Source organism: Thunnus thynnus, chromosome 19 (assembly GCF_963924715.1).
Source record: "Thunnus thynnus chromosome 19, fThuThy2.1, whole genome shotgun sequence".
NCBI lineage: Eukaryota > Metazoa > Chordata > Actinopteri > Scombriformes > Scombridae > Thunnus > Thunnus thynnus.
The window spans coordinates 9,980,728-10,000,399 of record NC_089535.1 but is presented as its reverse complement, the minus strand read 5'-3'; the positions used below and the strand labels follow the sequence as shown (position 1 = coordinate 10,000,399).

General features: G+C 39.1%; 2 protein-coding genes across 2 annotated transcripts; one reads left to right on the top strand and one right to left on the bottom strand.

The window, feature by feature from the left end:
- Nucleotides 1–1,791: 1,791 nt before the first annotated feature.
- miga2 (mitoguardin 2) lies at nt 1,792–14,283 on the bottom strand. The gene is made up of 16 exons (XM_067574196.1): nt 14,115–14,283; nt 13,085–13,350; nt 12,194–12,404; nt 11,981–12,096; nt 11,738–11,858; nt 10,810–10,937; nt 10,411–10,528; nt 10,054–10,160; nt 9,819–9,931; nt 9,380–9,452; nt 8,079–8,165; nt 7,844–7,942; nt 6,625–6,759; nt 6,485–6,538; nt 6,258–6,374; nt 1,792–5,423 (listed from the first exon to the last, which is right to left on the bottom strand). The coding sequence occupies exons 2-16, from the start codon at nt 13,178–13,180 to the stop codon at nt 5,223–5,225; spliced, it is 1,776 nt and encodes a 591-aa protein (XP_067430297.1). The 5' UTR covers nt 13,181–13,350; nt 14,115–14,283; the 3' UTR covers nt 1,792–5,222.
- A 638-nt stretch (nt 14,284–14,921) lies between these two features.
- Nucleotides 14,922–19,598, top strand: st6galnac4 (ST6 (alpha-N-acetyl-neuraminyl-2,3-beta-galactosyl-1,3)-N-acetylgalactosaminide alpha-2,6-sialyltransferase 4). Its single transcript, XM_067574572.1, has 5 exons — nt 14,922–15,297; nt 15,393–15,539; nt 16,249–16,658; nt 17,235–17,342; nt 17,459–19,598. Exons 1-5 carry the CDS (start codon nt 15,286–15,288, stop codon nt 17,643–17,645), a joined length of 864 nt encoding a protein of 287 aa, XP_067430673.1. The 5' UTR covers nt 14,922–15,285; the 3' UTR covers nt 17,646–19,598.
- The last annotated feature ends 74 nt before the right edge of the window (nt 19,599–19,672 follow it).

Genomic DNA, 19,672 nt, shown 5'->3' with positions numbered 1-19,672 from the left:
AAGTCTTTGTCAACACCCATCAGGGTTTCGATACTTTTAAACGTCATCTATATTGAGTCAGTCTGATGTGTGATGTTTCCACATTTTCCATGAGAAGTGTGGTAAAAATGCTGTTTTGAAAAAAGGGATAGAGGAGGAATGAAAGCTTGTGTTACAGCCATGACTGGAAACTATGGTGAGGGATGTTCAGAGCATTTATCTGAATGAGAAGAAATACAAACAAGTATATTTTCACAGACTTAAAATGCCTTTCTGTGGATATTAGAGGTAGACATACATACAGGGTTTCCAAACTTATTCAGGAAACTTGTGACTCGTGCGCCCTCTACTGGTCTAATATTTAATTCTTACACAGCTTTCTCTCCTGTATTTCTCCAACTGACTCTCCCTTCTTTGACAAAGTCTAAGTAGGTTTAAAAAGCCTAATAATGAATAAGAATCCTGCACTGAATTTCACACTTTAATTGCCAATGCACCAGCCTAACAGTGGCCCTCTATCATTCAGAGGTTTGATGATGAAGAAGAAAAAGTTGTAGAAGAAAAACAGAAAGAAATCGTGTATGTAAGAATAACAAGAGAAAAAGAGGTACATCAATGTCTTTAGGATGTCTGTTGAAAATGTTGACCTGCTGGTGGCACCAGAGGAAAAGTCAGCAGATCACCAGTGTCAGTAGGATTCATCCTCTGGGGAACATGAACGTCTGTACAACATTTCATAGCGATCCATTGCTTTTGAAGGTTTTTCAGTTTGGTGGACAGTAAACTGACAGACCGGCGTTAACATCCCTAAAGAGAAAAACAAAGGGAGATGATATTGGAAGTGAAAGCACACTGTGGATGCAGAAGAAAAGTTGTTTAATAATATCCTTGAGGAGTTATTAAAATGGAAGTTTCCTATAAAACAGTTAAGAGTTGAATGAATAAGACAAAACTCCTGTAGCAAAATAACTTTTTAGGATCTCAGTAATGCAGAATAAAGACTAACAGTGGTGACGACGTCTTACAAATTTCATGTGATATCTAATTATCATATTCGATTTTTAATACAATAAATATTAAGCTTTAGTTGTAGTGAGTAAAATCATACTTCTCGTCTGAAGACCTTTGACTTTAGTTTTTGAAAACAGTACACAATCTTCATGATTTGTGCTTTTATAATGGATTACATTTATTTAAGAAATGTATTTATCCATGTTGGGAATACTCTGAATGAAGCTGGTTTTAATCATGAGTATATAAGGAACAAGGATCTTTGTATCATTTAATTCTGAATAACACACTGCAGTGGTTTGCCCCCTTGTGGACAATCTCACATAACTGACTTTTGATCATTTTTTAAAGGAGATATTCACACATCCAAGTATCTCAGATGCAGGTGTGTTGGAAAGTATCACTTCAATCTTGAGAAAAGAAGATCCTGCACTCTACTCTTGTTCAGCATCACAATTATTGTTGTAAGAATTGTTTAAAATACTCTTGACAAAGGTCCAGAGGGGCTGAAATGTTAGTGGGATCAATAAATCATGAGGCTGAGCAAGAACAGAGTCTTTCCTCAAGATTGAAGTGAAACTTGGAGAAACAATTAAAGCCTCTCAGGGTATCAAAAGGCACTTTTAACACATTTTACTCACTTGTTTATATTCATTTTAAGGACAGATTGCTCTGTTCAATTCAGTAAATGATTTTTAGTGTGTGTTCTTAAGAATATTCCTCTTTACAACAGTAACAAAATCATTCTGTGTGTTAGGAAAGTTTGATTCCTGGTGGAACATGAAATACAACGAGCCATCGTCAGTTGGGAAAAAGGCGTAATAAACATGTTGTTTAATAACAAAAAAAAAAAAAACATTTAATATGGAGAATCAAAATCAATTTACAGTTTGTGCTGGCATTGTAATTTAACAATAGAAAAGACAAAAGGCATGAATAGGACACTTGTAATGTACAGCAGTGACTTTCAAAAAAAGAAAATCATCTTTCTTTCCACATTTTGGCCGTTTGGAAACCTCTCTGAAAATCTACTGAATGTTCACGAAGTTGGAGAGTCGATGCCTGAATTTCGAGAATCAGAATGATTACAATAAGTTCCTAAATATTTTCTTTAGCACATTTCTAATTTGGATTTTCTAAACGACTAACGACTAGGGCTGAGCCGGGGTCTTTATGTTGCAGGTTTACATTGATTGATGCGTTTCAAGAGAATCTATGATGTTGACATGCAAAAGCTGTCGAAGGAATACGTCGGATCAGCTGCTCTCGGGACACTGTACACAGAAAAAAAGCAGACCAATCTGTGAAAACAAGACTTAAACATTAGCATATTTCCGCAATTGTATTTTACCTGCATGATACATACTGTCGCAAACATACTTGCTACTCTACAATAACAAGACTAAAACAGGGGCAGCTCATCAAGGATTGGACCACACGCAATCAAAAGCTCTTAAAAGTTAAAATTTGGACATTTCAAAGATGGAGATGAAAACAAAAACTTGTGATAGTAACCGGAATAAACTATTTTCATAATATAGTTTTCTGGGATAAAGATAATTTCTCTAATGTACAGCATTTACGTTCTATGTTATTTATAATACGTCTCTTCTATGATGCGATAAATACTTCAAAACTCTCAAACTCAAAAAAAAAAAAAAAGGATTGTGGGACATTCTTGTATCTTTCTGTTTTGTTTTTGTTGTTTTTTTTGATAAAGTGCAAAATGCTTAAAAAACACAAAGCTGCACATAAATCTGCCGCGTACCAAAACAAGGAACTAAATGATGTTTTTTACTGTAAAGCTTCTATTTACAGTCGCAATTTCTGGTTCACGTGTGACAGAAACAATCCTACGATGCTGACTCTCGACACAGCTGTTACAGTTTCAAGACGACACGATGCTAATGCGACACAAAAGAGCCAAAAAGAAGAAAAAAAACATTTCTGAGCTCTGAATTTCAGAGGCGAATTGCAACAAGAGCAAGATTTGGATTATCAAGACCACAAAACATACACTTAAATGATTATGAATAACAAACCGCTAATGTCTTCTAATGATTAACTACTGACATTAAAATAACCCAAAAACTATGAAACACAAAGTGATTTGACGGCAATGTCTTCCCTTCTCTCACTCATGCACACTGCAAGGATACTACACACACACTGTAGTTAATAATAATAAATCATCTTTTCATCAAGATAATTCAGTATTTGACAGTTTCTCAACACAAATCTGCTTTTACAGTAGTGGAGGATCCTCCCAGCTTGGCATTTTCGTGCCCCTTCAGTGTCTCTGTTGACAAAGACAACTAACTCAGGGGTTATCATTGCACTTATGTAGGTTACAGTCTGACTGTAAAATGCCTGGTCCATCATTACAGGTCTTTATACTGTAAAAAAAACAAAACAAACAAACAAACAAAGTAACAATATCCTCGCTAAGACTACCACATGGCACTTTATCATTTAGAGGTCAATTTTAAAATGTGCAAGGATAATAGCAGGAGGGTCGTTTTAGTGACACACAGTTTATAGTGACGAAGTGTTTTTTTGTTGTTTTTTTGGTTGTGTGCACTTTGTTACGACCATGAACATCTGACTTTTTCCACTCAAGACTCTTTGGCGTTTCACAGTAAGAAAAGCACAGGTGTTACTTATGAAATGATGACAGTTTCATCGTTAAGCTGATTTGTAACAACTGTGCTTTTCTCCACTATGAGAAGTCAAACTGCTTGCTGTGAAAAAGGCCTTTTTGGGTGAAAGCAGCTGATTTTTTTTGTGTAATCCACTCGTCCTATTTACATCTACAGAGTGACCTTTCAGATTAGATATCTGTACTTCATATCTACTATTGTTCTTAATATTACATTTTCCCTAAAACAGTTTCTATTTTATAAAATATTTATTCAGTTCATTCAATTTAGCAAGTTGTACATCTTAGCCACAAATATTTGGAAGCTATTCGAGTGGCTAAACAGATTCATAAATTAACTCAAAGAATTTGAAAAAAAATAATCTGGCATATTAGTCAAAACATAATGCATTACCTAATATTTATTTCAAGTTGTACTGTTACTTATTACTCCCTGAGAGCAGTGATGTGTTTCACTGTTCAAGATATTGTTACTGTTGCACCTTCAAAACTGGCAATAATCAGTATTGAGACAGATGTTTTCCACACCTGGTATTGTGTTATTTGCAGTGGGAAAAGATATTTTTGTGCCTCTGTGTTATTTAAAACAATAATATTCATGTCATCTGTTGCCAAATAAAAATCGAGAGGGATCACCGTGATTCAGAGGAAGTAAAACATTACAAAACTTAACAATTTGCATCTTTACATCTGCTTCAAATGAGAAGAATATATGTGAGGAAATTGTCGTCTGGGGTCTGAATATACTGCAGTTTCGGGATAATTCATCTTCTATATGAGTAACATGTTAGCACCCTACACTAATATTACAAGATGTCTGTTTGCAGTCGACACAGTCTCTTGGATTCGTCACATGACTAAACCAAATTGGGATAAATACTTCAGATTAAAGAGGATTTAAGTACAATCAGCGAGGAGACAAATCCGTTACGTCCTTCATCACGCGGCACAAGTCTTCAGTTGGCCGAGGCTGTCGGGAAATTATCGTGATTTGAACAAGTATCCTTCCCCCTTTAATATATAAAACATACAAATGCCACAATATCGACAGACTTTCACTCCATTTCTTTTCACATAATAATAATAATGAAGACTACGATGTCCCGCTCGATGCCACAGGTGATGAACAGGAGGTTACGATGCAGCCACTGGTTCTAGTAATAGCGTCGAAGGCCCGGTCTTCATGTGTTGGGAGCGCTTCCGTCAGGTGTGTTTATATTGAGAAGTTTCCATTTCACCCAGCAAGGCAGAGGCAAGTCCTCACACATCTGAGATCACTACAGTAGGCATTCTTGATACGCAGCAGCAGATAACGAGGGAGAGATTGAATCTTATAATCCAGACGGTCTCCCTCGTTAACAAGACGGACCGGTGATACTGTAGGTCTGATGAAAACAGTTGATGAGCACAGATGAATGAAAAAATAATGCTGGTTGTCAGTGTATCACAGGAGTATGATTCAATCCAGTCTCAACGTAGCTACAGAGCCGTGAGGTGTCGCCGTTGCCTACTGGTCAGCCTACTGCATTCGGTCTGTACAAGCCCGACGAAGCCCGTAGTGACCCTCGTCGTCTCAGTTGGGCCCCGATGAGCCCTCTGTGTCTTTGGGCAGGGCACCGTTGAGCTCCAGAAGGCAATCGATACCCAGATAACCCAGTAAAATCTCACTCCGGCGGTGGGAAAGGTTCAGGAGGTCCTCGGCCAAGCACTGAGCTGAGGTGAAGCGGACCTTGTCGTGGTCGAACATATCCTTAAGGTACTGCACGATTTGTTGCTGCGGATGAAAGGAGAGAAATGAATGAACGGAAACTGAAATATATACATAACATGGTGATTATAAGTTTAAAGGGGTACTCCAGCAATTTAGTTTTACACTTCCATAAAGTTGGAGGGCTTGTGAGAAACTGATTTAAGACAGAATGGTCACTTTTGTAAGGCTTAATTTTAGTCAATTGAAAAAGCCCACAGCCCGTCCTGTTATGTAGGCTTTGTTGCCAAGGTTGTCGCTAAGGTTACTGATGTTGTCCACTCACATATTTCAGATTATTACTATCTGTTTGGTCCATCACAATACTGTATTTTTGTTGATTTCTGTAGCAACTGTGGTTTGTTTTTGTTTGTTTTTTGTGTAGTGTCTCGTCTCTCTATTGTACGAAAGAAAGAAAGAAAGAAAGAAAGAAAGAAAGAAAGGCAAAAAGCAGCAAAGGCAGAGATATTTTGAATTTTAGCCCCTTGTAAGAGTCATCCCCCTGGACCCTACACTTCCCATGATGCAACCTGCTAGCATCTTTCATTAGACTCTCCTTGCCTAATAAACACCTACATCTTTCAAACTCCACACACCCAGTTTGTAACACAGGCTTCCTCTTATAAATTTGAAGTCTCAAGCAAAAACAGAGAAAACCCTAATGACATCACACTTCGGAAAGCTCCACAGCCACAGAAGACATTGTCGACTGTTGTCACAGGCTGTGTAGTAATCCTCATGACAAGTAAACTGAACTTCATATGTAAAATCAGTGGAGTGTCCCTTTAAATTACACCACAAACAGTCAATTCATTTCCAAAATTGTGAAAAAAACAGTTTCTTAGTCCTGCATGCGCTCACCTTGAAGATGGTGCACACTTCAGTTAAGTGCTGCCTGGGTCCCAAAAACCCAAACGCTAAAACTGGGCTCACATGTTCTGATATGGCATAGAAGTGGGAGATAAAACCATCAGGAACCTATGGACATTAGTAAGAGAAAGAGCCGTCAAAATCAAAAAGATATGCAACAGTACTTTAAGAAACTAGGAAAGCGATAAAAAAAAGTTTTAAAATTGCCTCAAACTCACCATAAGAAGACGTCTTTTCGCTTTCAAGACAGACCAGCAAGCAGTCGCCAGAGCCTAACCGAAAAACACGACTCTGTTATTAAAGTAAATAACGCATCAGTAGCAAAAATCAAGGAATTCGTATGTGTGTATAAACTGACCGTCTCTTTAAAGCTGTCAGAGAGCCAGCGGTTCCTCAACACAGCCACCACAGAGGAGGGAGGGCTCTCCAGGTCTTCAAATGCATCCATCAGGATGAAGTCCAACACTATGTCAAAAAAGTTCATACACACCACCTGCAGAGATCATAACATAGATGGTGTTTGAATCCAGAGTTGCACTAGTAATTATGAAATATAAATGCACATTTTATTATAGGTACCCTGTGGAGTTTTTGACCACCAGCAACTCTATGGAGCGATGTCTTTAAGAGTCGGTTTGAGTCTGAAATCACTCCAAATTTACTATATAGTGCAGTATAATTAGCTATAACTAGCTCAAGGTTTTGCTTTTACTATTATTATTGTGCGTGGGTTCATATACACGCATACATGTATATTTACGTCCTGTTTACTTTTGAATGTACTTACTCACTATTGAGTAAACTATTGGGTTTTTGTTATACGATGAGTTGTGAATGAGTGACTTCAGACACAGCCTGGGTGCCTGTTTTGTTAGTATTGTGAGTTTCAAGTTATTACGCTTATCAACAGTTGGTGGCAGTATTGTGTCAAGAAAACAAGTAGAAGACGTAAATAAGACTGCAAGGAGGTAAACATGGATTTGAATAATTAAGGTTTCAATTTCTTCCAAAATTGTCTTTGGAAATCTTTTGCGTGAATGTGTTTTTGGTGAGGAGCAGTGAACATAAATACAACTTTCTTTGTTTACAAACAAAAGACAAAAAAAAAAATTCACAGGGTGCCTTTAACTTCTGAGGGAAAATTTCATTCCTGTAGTATCTAATGATGCATATTGCAGTGCATCCAACTGTAAACAAATGTGCCTTTTAATTGAAGATGTTTTGTTTGCCAGTCAAGCAAGCAACTACAGTTTCTCCCCCAAAGTGAGCCTTATACTAAGAAAAGGACAGTGAGTACTTGAGTTAAAGTTTAATTCAGGTTAGTGACAGAGTATCTAAAGTTCATGTAAACCGCCGGAGTATCCATGTTCCCATGAATAAAACATAAAACACATATGCTTACAGTTACAGTTAGGACAGTGCTGTTTACAGATATTCAAATTCACTGTCATTCAGATTCATGCTTCTTATTGGCTGGGTGTAAAAATAGCCTGACATGAGCCAATGTTAACATATTCATGATAGCACATACAGTGTCAAAAAAAAAAAAAAAGAAGAAGAACGGTAGAAATCCTCACCCCTCGGCCCTCCAGCTCCATCTTAGTGACAGGCCACGTTTCCTCTCTCTGAGTGTAAAGCAGCATGTCCTCATAGCTCTCTAGGAAGCCTTTGGGACCCTTTGAAGGAAAAAAAACAACAACAAGACAGGATCTAATTAGTTACAGCTGTGCAAATATGTCCACAGAAGAAGAAGCTTGTCCTGTTTCTCCAAATAGGACAAGGTAATAATTGAGGATACAGATTAGATTTTACCTTGTTTGCCTTCACCATCAACCCTGCAATCATCTGCTTCCCGGTCTCCATGAAAAATGTGCGGTGAGTTTCATCTGATAACAGGACCTGGGGGGAAAGAAAAGTATTATTCTTCTATTTTCTGTAGTAATTTCTATAATAGTTTATACAGCGGGCATCTGATTTCTACACAGCGTCGACTTATTTTCAAGTGTAATGATGTAATGTTGGCTGCAAATGACTGCCATCAACGTGCTTCAATAACACATTCAGGTCAAGTTAACTTGAAAGTGAATCATCACTCAGGTGTAGCAGGGTGGGACTGATTGACTGAAAAATAAAAGCGGATAACACACTGCAGATGTAAACACAGCTGCAGATATGAATGGGAGTTTCACGGGAGTGCTGACCTTTGCCTGAGACTGAAGAACAAAGCTAAAAATGTTTTACAGACAAAGACTAAGAGCCTCATCCGTTTTCTGAGTGTAAGGCACGCTGTGAGTCACCTCTCTCTGGCTGCAGCTGCTGTCCTTTTATCTGACCTCCATGCTTTTGTCTGGATGTTGCTCAAGCGCAGAAACCTTACTGCCTGTGTGTGCTAATACGACATATTACCAATGCAGGTTTGTTGAAGTGTGCTGCAAGGTTTCTACTATGATCATATTACAATACTGTACATTGTATAATATCAGTGGTGTCATGAGAGACGGTGAGTCCAGGGAAAAAAAAGGGAAAAGAGGGAATCTATCCTAGAGCCTTATAGAGATTCATCATGACAAAGATCTATCCCTGCACTACAATATTTAGCAACTAGACTGTGTTTTTCATTGCTTACGAATTGGAAAATTGGCAATCAGACACAATTATTGCCAGTTTTCTGAAGTTAATGTTACCAAGTCAGGTTCCTGCTAGAAGGGACGTCAGCCAAAGGAGCGCAAGAATGTGTGAGCTTAATAAGAGCTTTCTGAATGTTGTTTTGCTGAAGTCATAGCTGCTGGTTCACAGCTGACATGACAGTTTTACAGGAACCATAAAGACTGCTGAAACTAATCTTGATCATGCTGATAAGTTTTAACCAAAGCGATAAAAAAAACTATGGAGTTTTTGACCACTAGTGGTGCTATAGAGCAGTGTTTTGATAAGCAGGTCCCCCTGTTCTTTACTCAAGGGTTCACATGTACACCATGAGCATAGGGGCAACACAATATACTTTTTGCTGACTATAGTGTGCGGTAACAGCTGCTGACGGATTATCACAAGAACTGCAGTCAAGCAAACAAAGATCTATGTAATAAGGATGAGTCATATAAGCTCAAGCAGACCTGGAATGCTTGTCTCACACAGTGAAGCTTGGCAAGGAAGTCTTGGTCACCATAACATTCAAGTAATTCAGTCCTGAAAAAAAAGAGAAAAGGGTATAAAACTCACTGAAACCTTATTCTTCTCTGAGCAACTGTGCATTTAAAATTGATTTTTTGACCGCCTGGGGGCAGCGGAACAAGCGGTAAAGTTGATATTGTCGACATGTTAGCAAACATCCAACAGACACAGAGCAACATTAGCATTCGTTAGCTTTCATGTTTCTGGCCAACTGATGAATTTAAGTCCAATATTTGCTCTCCTTTTAGCTCTGTGCAGTAAAGTTAAGTTGGGTGATAATTATCTGTGTCAAACTCCTTTCGCATCTAATCCATTATTAATATAAGCATATTGATTAGCACAGCTTCAAGTATTTAGGTTAAGACTTTATACATCAGTTACCTCAGGGACCTATAGCACACTTTACCCTCCCGGACCAGAGACAAGGCTTCTTCATAGAGAGCTGCTGGCTTAAGTGGCTGGTAGACATCTTCTATAGACATGGCATCAAACAGCTGCACAGACAAAAACAGCATATGTTGAGTGTACTAGTATATGAGTAGGGGGGCCCTGGGAAATCAGCCAGTGCCATAAAGTATCTTGTTTTCTGTCAGAGAGCAGATAAAAGGGAGCTAACCTCTGCGGCTGAGAAGAAGGAATCGTCAGAGGTAACAGTGGTGGCATCATCATCTCGCAGTTGGTGGAAACTCTCCACTTGAGGCAAGATAAGAGTTCCTTCACTCTCTGCCGAAGGAACAACACAAACTCAGAGTGCAAGAATGAAAACACAGATGTACTCAAGAGATATAAAATGTAGCCCCACCGGTCAAACAATAAGAAATATTACTACTGATACAGACTAAGTGCAGACAATAATTTTGGTGGAGTCAAAAATGAAAATGTGATATGTCTACCTTCTTTTAAAAGGTCACATATAAACTCATGCATGCATCAGTTTTCAGTTCTGCATTTTCTGAAAAACTTGCTCGCTTACCAAAGTCTGCCAGCACGCTGTCTGTTGGGATACTGCTGCCAAAATCTTCTTGTAGGTGGTAAGCCCTGTGCAGTAGCGTCTCTAACTTGTCAGCAAACACTTTATTACGAGCTTCAACCTATAACAGAGGGGAGAAAAGCATTAAAAAGGCCGGAAATTACTAATTAGTGCTAATTATATAGACAGCGTTTGTATTTCATTAAAGCGCAACAGAAGAAAGCTGCTTTTTTGTCTAACAGCATGACAACCAGCGTGTGGCGATTCAAACCAACAACATTACGAGAAGGTGGAACGCCAAAGACACCATAGATTACAGTAATGTACTCGGACTGGTAACTAATCAGACCATGCACAAGAGTTTCGAGCTGTCTGTGCTGTTAAGAATAGTATGAAGGTTACCACGGGAAGGTCTCCACACGCCGCCCCCTGCAGAGCGAGGCTGTTGTTGCTGGAGGTCGAGTGGGTGTGGTGGCGTATGTTCAGGGCCATTTCCCACTTTTGTAGCGCTTCCTCGAACAACTCCATCCCTAACAGGAAAAGAGCAGCCAGATTTAACCATACTTCCTACCCATGAGTCGGAAAACCTAAAAAAAAAAAAAATCAGCTAAAATTGGCACAGAACTACAGAATTGAATTGTTGTGGCAAATAAATACTTATTTTATGAAAAATATTGCTTAATGTACATTTAAGTGACCTGAGGTTTACCAAAGTCCAAAATGAGAAATTCCGAATAGCTCTTAGAGCATAATCCAAATGCCAGACAAGTGCAATCTGAGTCCAAGAGTCCAGCTATTACCTGATTATATCCTAGATTTATATCCTAGATTTATATCCTAGATTTAATCCATTTGTTCTACACCACCAGCAGTCACTACAGTAGTACAGTAGTAAGTGGATGCTGATTTCACATAATGTGGGAAATGTTGTAGTATAATGATGGATAGCTTGTGTCTTAATGTCACCATAAACTGGTAAAAAGACACAGAAAAGTAACTTTTAATGATATTCAAAATGCAAAGATTGTAAGTCATCCAAACCAACTGCAAATGTGAATATTTTCCTTCCTTCTGCAAATGCAGCAAAAACACATCCTGTATCATTTGGGTTTCACATTCATCACCGCAATGCATTATTTTGTTTCACATTCAATTGTTATTTCTGGGTAAAAGGTTCTTAAACAATAAGTGACAAAGTAGAGCTTACTTCTCTCTTCCTCACATTATATCTCAGGTAACACACAAAAAAAAAAAACTCACTATATTTGACATTCAGCTTGTGTACAACGTTTTTGTTTGTTTTTTAACGTGAGTCGTAGTTAAAACATACCCATTAAATAAAGATTCTCTGCATTAGCATCCTCTATTGCCCCTGACTCTTCCACCACTGGCTCTGCCTCCCAGGGTGTTGATGGATTGACAGATTGATTTGGGGAGCTTGGGACCCGCATCTGGACCGGAAACACACACACACACACACACACACACACAAAGACACATTAAATACATGAGACACTGAGGGAAACAATAAGCAAAAATGTTTAAGAGTGAGTTGTAAGATTGTAAAACTAACAGATGCCAGGCTGTGTGAGGAACTTGAGTGTTTACTAGGGGCCAGGGAAGAGATTCCACTCATGGTGTCATTGCTCCGAGTGCTGGGACTCATCATCTGCCGCCCAGTAAACGGACCTGCACAGAGAAATATATCTAAGTAGATGCCGAGACACCCTACAAACCACATAGAAAAGTAATAATTAAAAAGTGTCCAACGTTAAGACGTCCACACCTCTCTTTAATGATGAGGGCCTTCCGGTCTTTATCAGCGCCTCAGGGATGCCCACCGTCTTCTGGCCCTCCTTCCCTTGTGTTGCCTGCTTCCGTTTCCTCCCCCGCCTTTTCAGCTGATGAGCGGTGAGAGCCAGCGCAACGCTGCCCAGCGCTGTGGCAAACAGCACTTTCTTCAAGTTTGGGGTGAGCTTTAGCTGAGAAAATATGGACTGAAAGCAGGAGGAACAAACATGAGCTGCCATCATAAAGATCCCTCCACTGGTACATAATTTATTGAAAAAATCTCCACAATATAGTCAATAGTGCTGGTGTGCAGAGATTGTTGATTGGTCAATCAACAGAAAATTAATCACCAATTATTTTGATGATCAAATCGTTTTGAGTAATTTTTCCAAGGGTTCAATGACCTTTATTGTCATCTCACCGTTATTATATGTATACTTTTCAGTTTCAAATGCTACCTATGAAGACATGAAATTGTGTTTTCCCAGGCTTGGTGAAAAGGTAGTGTAAATAAAAAAAAAGGTATTAAAACTTGAGAAGAATTTAAAATGAAGGTTTAAAGAAATATTTATAAAATAATTAAAGAATGTAAAGAATATAGTGTGCAAGGTTGAATTGAAAAACTGTAGCAACGTTCATAAACATGGATAGTAAACTGAATATCTTTGGTTTATGGTCTGTAGGTCAAGACAAAACAAGACATTAAAGGACTTCATCTTGGGCTTTGGGAGACTGTGATCGACATTTTTTGACATTTTATAGACTAAACAACTAATCGATTAACTGAGGAAATATCAGATTAATCGGTGATGAAAGTAATCCTTAGTTGCAGCCCTAGTAGAGATGCAAACCTTAACTGTATATGTGCAAGTGCAAAGTAGCTTACCTGCCCAAATGTGGAATAGAGAAACACTGGTATCTCCGCAACAGTCATGGCCAGAGCCTGGGCGATGGACATCCCTTCTGCTCGTTTGACTGACATCTCAGAAATCGAAATGCCTGCAGGCCACAGCTCTCCAAAGCCTCACATTCACCCTCAACACAGTGTCCTCTCTGCTCTGGGATCAGCCAGCTTGGGACTTGCTGATGAACCGTCTGTCGTCATCCACTCCTTAACTTGCTGGTCCGGTGTTTGACTGTAGTTTTATTACCCTGCAACAGATAAGACATGAGGAAATTATCTGCAGCAGTCTCCTCTCTTTGGAGCTGCATTATATTGTGAAGTATAGGGCATCAGTAGACAAAGTACGGAGTGCAGCAGTGCTGTTGGCTCCAGGGCAAAACACTCTAGACTCAGACATGGAGTTAACTTGCAAAGGTTCATAGTTTAAGCTGGAAAAATTAAGCTTGCATTAAGTGTTAAGCAGCAGAGCAACTTGACATTGTGCCAGATATCCACACAGTCTGGTATGCAGACTGCTCCACACGTACTGTACACCTACAATGTACAATCTACAATAAAAATCGACTAAGCTGCAAAATCAACAATCACTCTCCAGCCAGACAGGACAAATGACAAATGATTGATGATGGAGCGGCTGCCAGTTGACAGACTTGATTATAAGGTGAATAGCAAGCTAGCCTGTAAGGCCAGATGTCGACCCTGCCACCACTTTTTCAACTTTTACGTGAAACATATAACAAATCTGAACTCTGTTGGTAACTATTTTGTGAATGGCAGGCCACAAAATCCTCAGTAGCAAGCAGATAAACCCGAGTGTCCAGTTCAGAGACGAGCATGTTAACGTTAAAGCTAGCACACCAGCTAGCCTAGCTCAGTCTGATCTGTCACTTCTCATCACAGAGCATCACCCGGTCAACCGGACACCGGCCGCGAAGCTTTGAACGGACACCGGCAATGAAAACAGCTCACCAGCGACACAACTAATAAGATAATCCCACAGATAGGTACATACCGAGGCGTCGGGGGAAGGACGTCCCTGTCACAGTCAGTGAAAGCAGCATACTAGTTCTTTGCTCGGGGGCGGTGCCATGGAAACGCAGGAATACTGACGCGACCATCAGCCAATCGGACGCGGAGTAGAGGCGGTTGCCTTTTTTTCTTGACCAATCGGATAAAAAGTGGTGAAGAAAGTATTTCTACCGTCCAATCAGGCCGTAGATCAAAAAGCATCGTTTGCTGGGACCAAAAAATCAGAAGAAACAAAAACTTTATTAACAACACAGTAATATTACAATACAAATAACTACTGGGAATATTGGAGGGAAAAAAAACTAATCACAAGTGAAAAAGGTAACAAACACATTCAATCTCAAATATATACCAGCTGTGCGTGGCATTCAGCCTTGTACATAACAATAGAGGGCGCTAAAACAATAGCATGGGCCCCATACATGCCAATGAAATGTGACTCTACAATAAGGCATAATAACAATAAGTGATTATTGTATTAATACACTTAATGTATTACAATAAGTAAGTGAAAATATATTAAATCCTGAAAATACCGAACAAATACTAATGAGCAATAATATTCAAAAAATGAAAAAAAGATAGCCCCAAAATGTATGAATCCAACTTCACATATTTTTTTGCATATATGTATATTTCATGACTCAGTATTTTTGCCAGTGATGGAAACTGATTTTTAGTCAATTAGTGGCGTATATTTTATTAGAGGGTAACGCTTTTGTTGTGAAAAAGTCGTAACCGGAAGCGTAGTTTCTCTGGAGAAAGTGACGTCACCGAAGACTTCCCGAACTGAAATCTGGTAACATCGCGAGGATTCAGATCAGTACAGTATCAACAAATCGGGTGAGATAACAGAAGTTAGCGGAACAGATCTCAGAGAAAGACATCAGTTCATACATGCCGGCTATTGGACAATATTGTGACCTGTTGTCTGTCTGCGGGTGAAAGCTCAAGTTACACTGAAAAGAAAAGGATGCTGGATTTGGAAACATCGATCACAACAGCTTATTAAAAATTTGTAAATATGAAACCTTATGATCATGACTCGACCATGTCTGGACGTGTCTCTCTCGCCGCATCTGTCTCGAGTTAAACGGCTGGAACAATGAGTGCCGTCGGGCTCTGTGGATCAGGGCTTTCCCAAAGGCCTTGATATGAAATCTCAGGTGAGATTAAGCCCGTGGTATTTAATACGGTGTGTGCAAGCTTCAATGCGAACCGTTATATTCTCCATTTATTTCTCTTTCCCATGCCCATGCAGATGCTCCGCTGGCTTTGCCTGCTCAGCCTGAGTCTTCCTCTGTTGTTTTGGTTTGGACATGTGATCATACGGGACGGTCCTCCGCCTCCGGATCCGAGCACCGGGCTCAGCGGCTACATGAGGGTCACCCCGGGCAGGATGCACCAGGTGACAGGCAGGGCTTTGAGTCCAAGTCTTGTTAGTTAAAGGTCCCCTCCAGGCATGTTTTAAAGGACAAGTTCACAGATTTTACAAGCACGTATCTGACACACCCACTTTATAACATGACACACCCACTTGGTTAGGTTTAGGCATTGAGACAAGACAATACAGACAAAATTATCTTGTCAACACTGCTCCTTAAGAAGATATTGATCAGGAGTAGTTGTGTAAGGATTGCAAAACTATTATGATATATAATATAAATAATATAAGAATGTTTCCATTATCAATTAATCAATTATTCATTTGGTCTTAAAATGATTTGGTTAAAACATTTGGTCTGAAAATAATGAAAAATGCCCCACATTTCTAAAGCCAAACTCATTGTCTTCTGCTTGTTTTGTTTGAGTTACAGTCCAATACCCAAAGATATTCAGTTTATTACATAACAAGACAAAGACACGTTACATATCCTCACAATTTAGAAGCTGGAACTGCAGAATGTGAGGCTGCCTCTGCTTGTAAGAATGCATAAACAGTTGATTAATTATTAAAATAGTTGGCGATTTATAGGTCCCCCAAAGGGCAAAACTATTATGGGTAGTTGTTTTATATACTGTATATATTATGTTAATAACTGGGATATAACAATGCACTCACTGTATGCATATGCACAAACCAAAAGTAACTATTTTCTAATCTTCTCTCTCAACAGCTCCTGAACATGCACTGCAGCCAGTGTGCCTTGGTCTCCAGCTCAGGTCAGATGCTCAAAGCTGGTGCTGGAAAAGAGATAGACGAAATCGGATGTGTGATCCGGATGAACAATGCACCCACACGGGGGTTTGAGAGAGACGTAGGGAGCCGTACCAGTCTTCGGGTTGTGTCACACACCAGTGTTCCCCTGTTGGTAAAAAACGAGCGCTACTATTTCCAGCAATCGGCAGACACCACATATGTGTTCTGGGGTCCCGAAAGGAACATGAGGCAGGACGGGAAAGGACGCATCTTTAATATTCTCCTGAAAATAGCAAAGAAATATCCAAACGTCAGCATCTACGCTGTGACCAGAGAGAAGATTCTGTACTGTGACAGCGTGTTTCAGAATGAAACTGGAAAGAACAGGTACAGTATTTTGATTAATATTGATACAGACAATAATCATATAATGTGTTGTTTATGACTGTTGGCAGTTTAAAGAGGACATATCATGCACAATTGCAAAAACTCCAAAAACTTAATCTGGCCCTTTAAGCAGCTCCTCAGTTCAGCCTCTGTCTGAAACGGACCGTTTTAGCTCCTGTTTCTTTAAGGCCCCCCTCCCGAGTGGACAACATGAACAACCCGTGGAACAGCTGTAGCAACAAAGACTATGGAATGGACAGCTGTTTGTGGGCGTGTGCGAATGATCTGACATAAGTTTGATGGGGAAGTAGAGGTAAAATTACAAACTGAGCGTTCAGAGCAGGCTGAACCCCTAGCTTTTGAATTGCAGGGAGCATTTTTACATACTTTCACCCCAAGTTTTGGAACTTTTACCATGTTTAACATAGACATCCACCATTATAACAGTATAAAAATGACAGAAAATCACAAAAAGCATGATATGTCCCCTTTAAGTGTTTTGATTTTGGCAGTTTCAGAGTCTGAGGAGTTTGAAATACCTTTTTCAAGAACAGATGTTTGATGTCTCTCACTCAGAATGAAGACAGGTGCATTTCTCAGCACCGGATTCTTCACAATGATCCTGGCTATAGATATGTGTGACAGCATCCACGTTTATGGGATGATCGATGATAACCACTGCAGGTGAGACATTTGACATAATGACCTGAACTTATAATCTACACAACTGGCTTTAAAAAAAAAAAAATTAGCATCATAAATAACTTTTACCTTCTTCTGGTATTTCCTCCTTCTGGCAGTCGGGCCAATCACAGTGTTGTTCCATACCATTACTACGAGCGGAACAGAATTGATGAATGCAGGATGTACAAGGTCCACGAGCACACAAAACGCGGGGGCCACCGATTCATCACTGAGAAGGCCATTTATGCCAAATGGGCAAAACGCCACAAGATGGAGTTTAAACATCCCTCTTGGAACTTTTGACAAAGAAAATCCAAAAGCTGTCCTTCGACTCTAAGGTGGTGTTCAGTTTCGCTGGCTTTTGATCGCCTTTGCTGGGGATTTTAGCGTTGCCTGAGGAGGAACTTTATCAAGTACATGGAATTGTTACTCAAGCTTTTATATGGAGTTTGACTTTTTTACCAACTCAGCAGTTTTTAGGTCAAAAGATAGCCAGATTACTGATAGAAAATAATACATTTTAGTTTCGTATGCTTAAGATACCAACACTTAACTGGTGGTTAAGTACCGCTGTCAGTGTTACTGAATATTTCCGTTATCTATAGCCATATATCAGTATAGATGCTGATAAATCAACTTAAGCCACTAAACTAGACAGTAAACCAGTTCATACCAAAGCTTACAATTTTAAATGTATTTTTAACTGTGCCTTTATTTCTTTAGTTTTATTGTGCACACTGTTTTACTTTATGCTGCAATCCACCCTGTGTAATTTAAAGCTACTGTGAGACAGGAAGCGTATTCCTGTTATCCGCGCTGTCATTGGGTCAGTATGTTATCAAGAGCTGCAACATTTAGTCCATGAATTGATTAGTTGATTGTCAGAAAATCAATTGCCAACTATTTTGATAATCGATTAATCGTTTTAAGTAATTTTTCAAGAAAAAATGTCCAAAGTTTCTAACTCCAGCCTCTCAAATGTGAATATTTTCTGGTTTCTTTAGACCTCTTTGATAGTAAACTGTATATCTTTGGATTGTGAACTGTTTCTCAGGACAAAAGAAGACATTTGAGGACGTCACCTTGAGTTTTAGGAAACAGTGTTCGGCATTTTTCACCATTTTCTGACAGTTAATAGACCAAACAACTAATCAATCAATCAAGAAAACAATTTACTGAGTAATTGATGATGGAAACAATCATTAGTTGCAGCCTCAAAACATGACATTGATCTAAATGATCTGTCTGCCTTGAACATGTGACAAATTGAGCACCAGCATCCACTGGGAGTCATGCTCATACACCAGACCAATGACAAATGAACATACTGGTTCATGCAGATTCAGGTTGATACTTCATACTTAATAGACTACTGTTATTTTGTAACATTCGATATTGAAGCTTTAAGCTGATAACTTGCCCTTTCTGCAACCAGTTACAGTGTTAAAATGCTTTAAGTAATAGTACGCCTTTTCTTTTAATCAAAGCACATTTTAAAAGTGAGCTGAGTGCCATTTAGCCCTTACAGCGATTGTGTAGTTGTGTTACATGTGGTTGCATCAGTGGTCTACCACCATGACATACAGAATGTATGTGTGATAACAAATCAACCACAGAGCAAACAGTGTTTAAATGGAACTGCAGAGATCTACTGTCGACCACAGACTGCAGTCCTCTGCTGATCAATGGCCAACAAACACAAGTATTAACAATGATGAGAACGATACAAGAATACAAACAAATCCTGTAGATATTTGTGTTTGTTATCTGTGCTGGAGGGAAGGGGTATTTCCTGGAAGGCTGATGTAACATTTGCAAACTGTTTAGCTGCACTGATGGCAGTTTCACCACTGTGTGGCGTCCTAAAGCCTCTGACGGAAAAGAAATCTGCAGAAAGTTGTGGCCAAAGTTCAAAGACAAAGTGTCGGTGTCCTATTAATAACTTTGAATGTAATTGGGTCGGTACCATGAGCACAAACTGAATTATTTTTCTTCATATATTTACTTTAAAACTGTTTACCCTTTATATTTTTACTGCCTGTTTACAATGAAAACTGTAGAGCTGCCTTTTTAGTTGCTTATATTGTGACTAATTCCAAAGACTGTAATAGTATTTGCACTACTGAGCAAACTGCTGTGTCAAAGTATTTCACTGTAATGTACATTTCAAATATAAATTGTTTGATTTAAAGCGTGCTATAAATGACTTCTTGGCAACCATAAGTAGTACAAAATAAAAACTTGAATGTAAACTTGGCCACTGGTCACTGATAGTATGAGATGGACGTCATCATGGATAAATCTGTCAAATACATTCTGCCTGTGTGTGT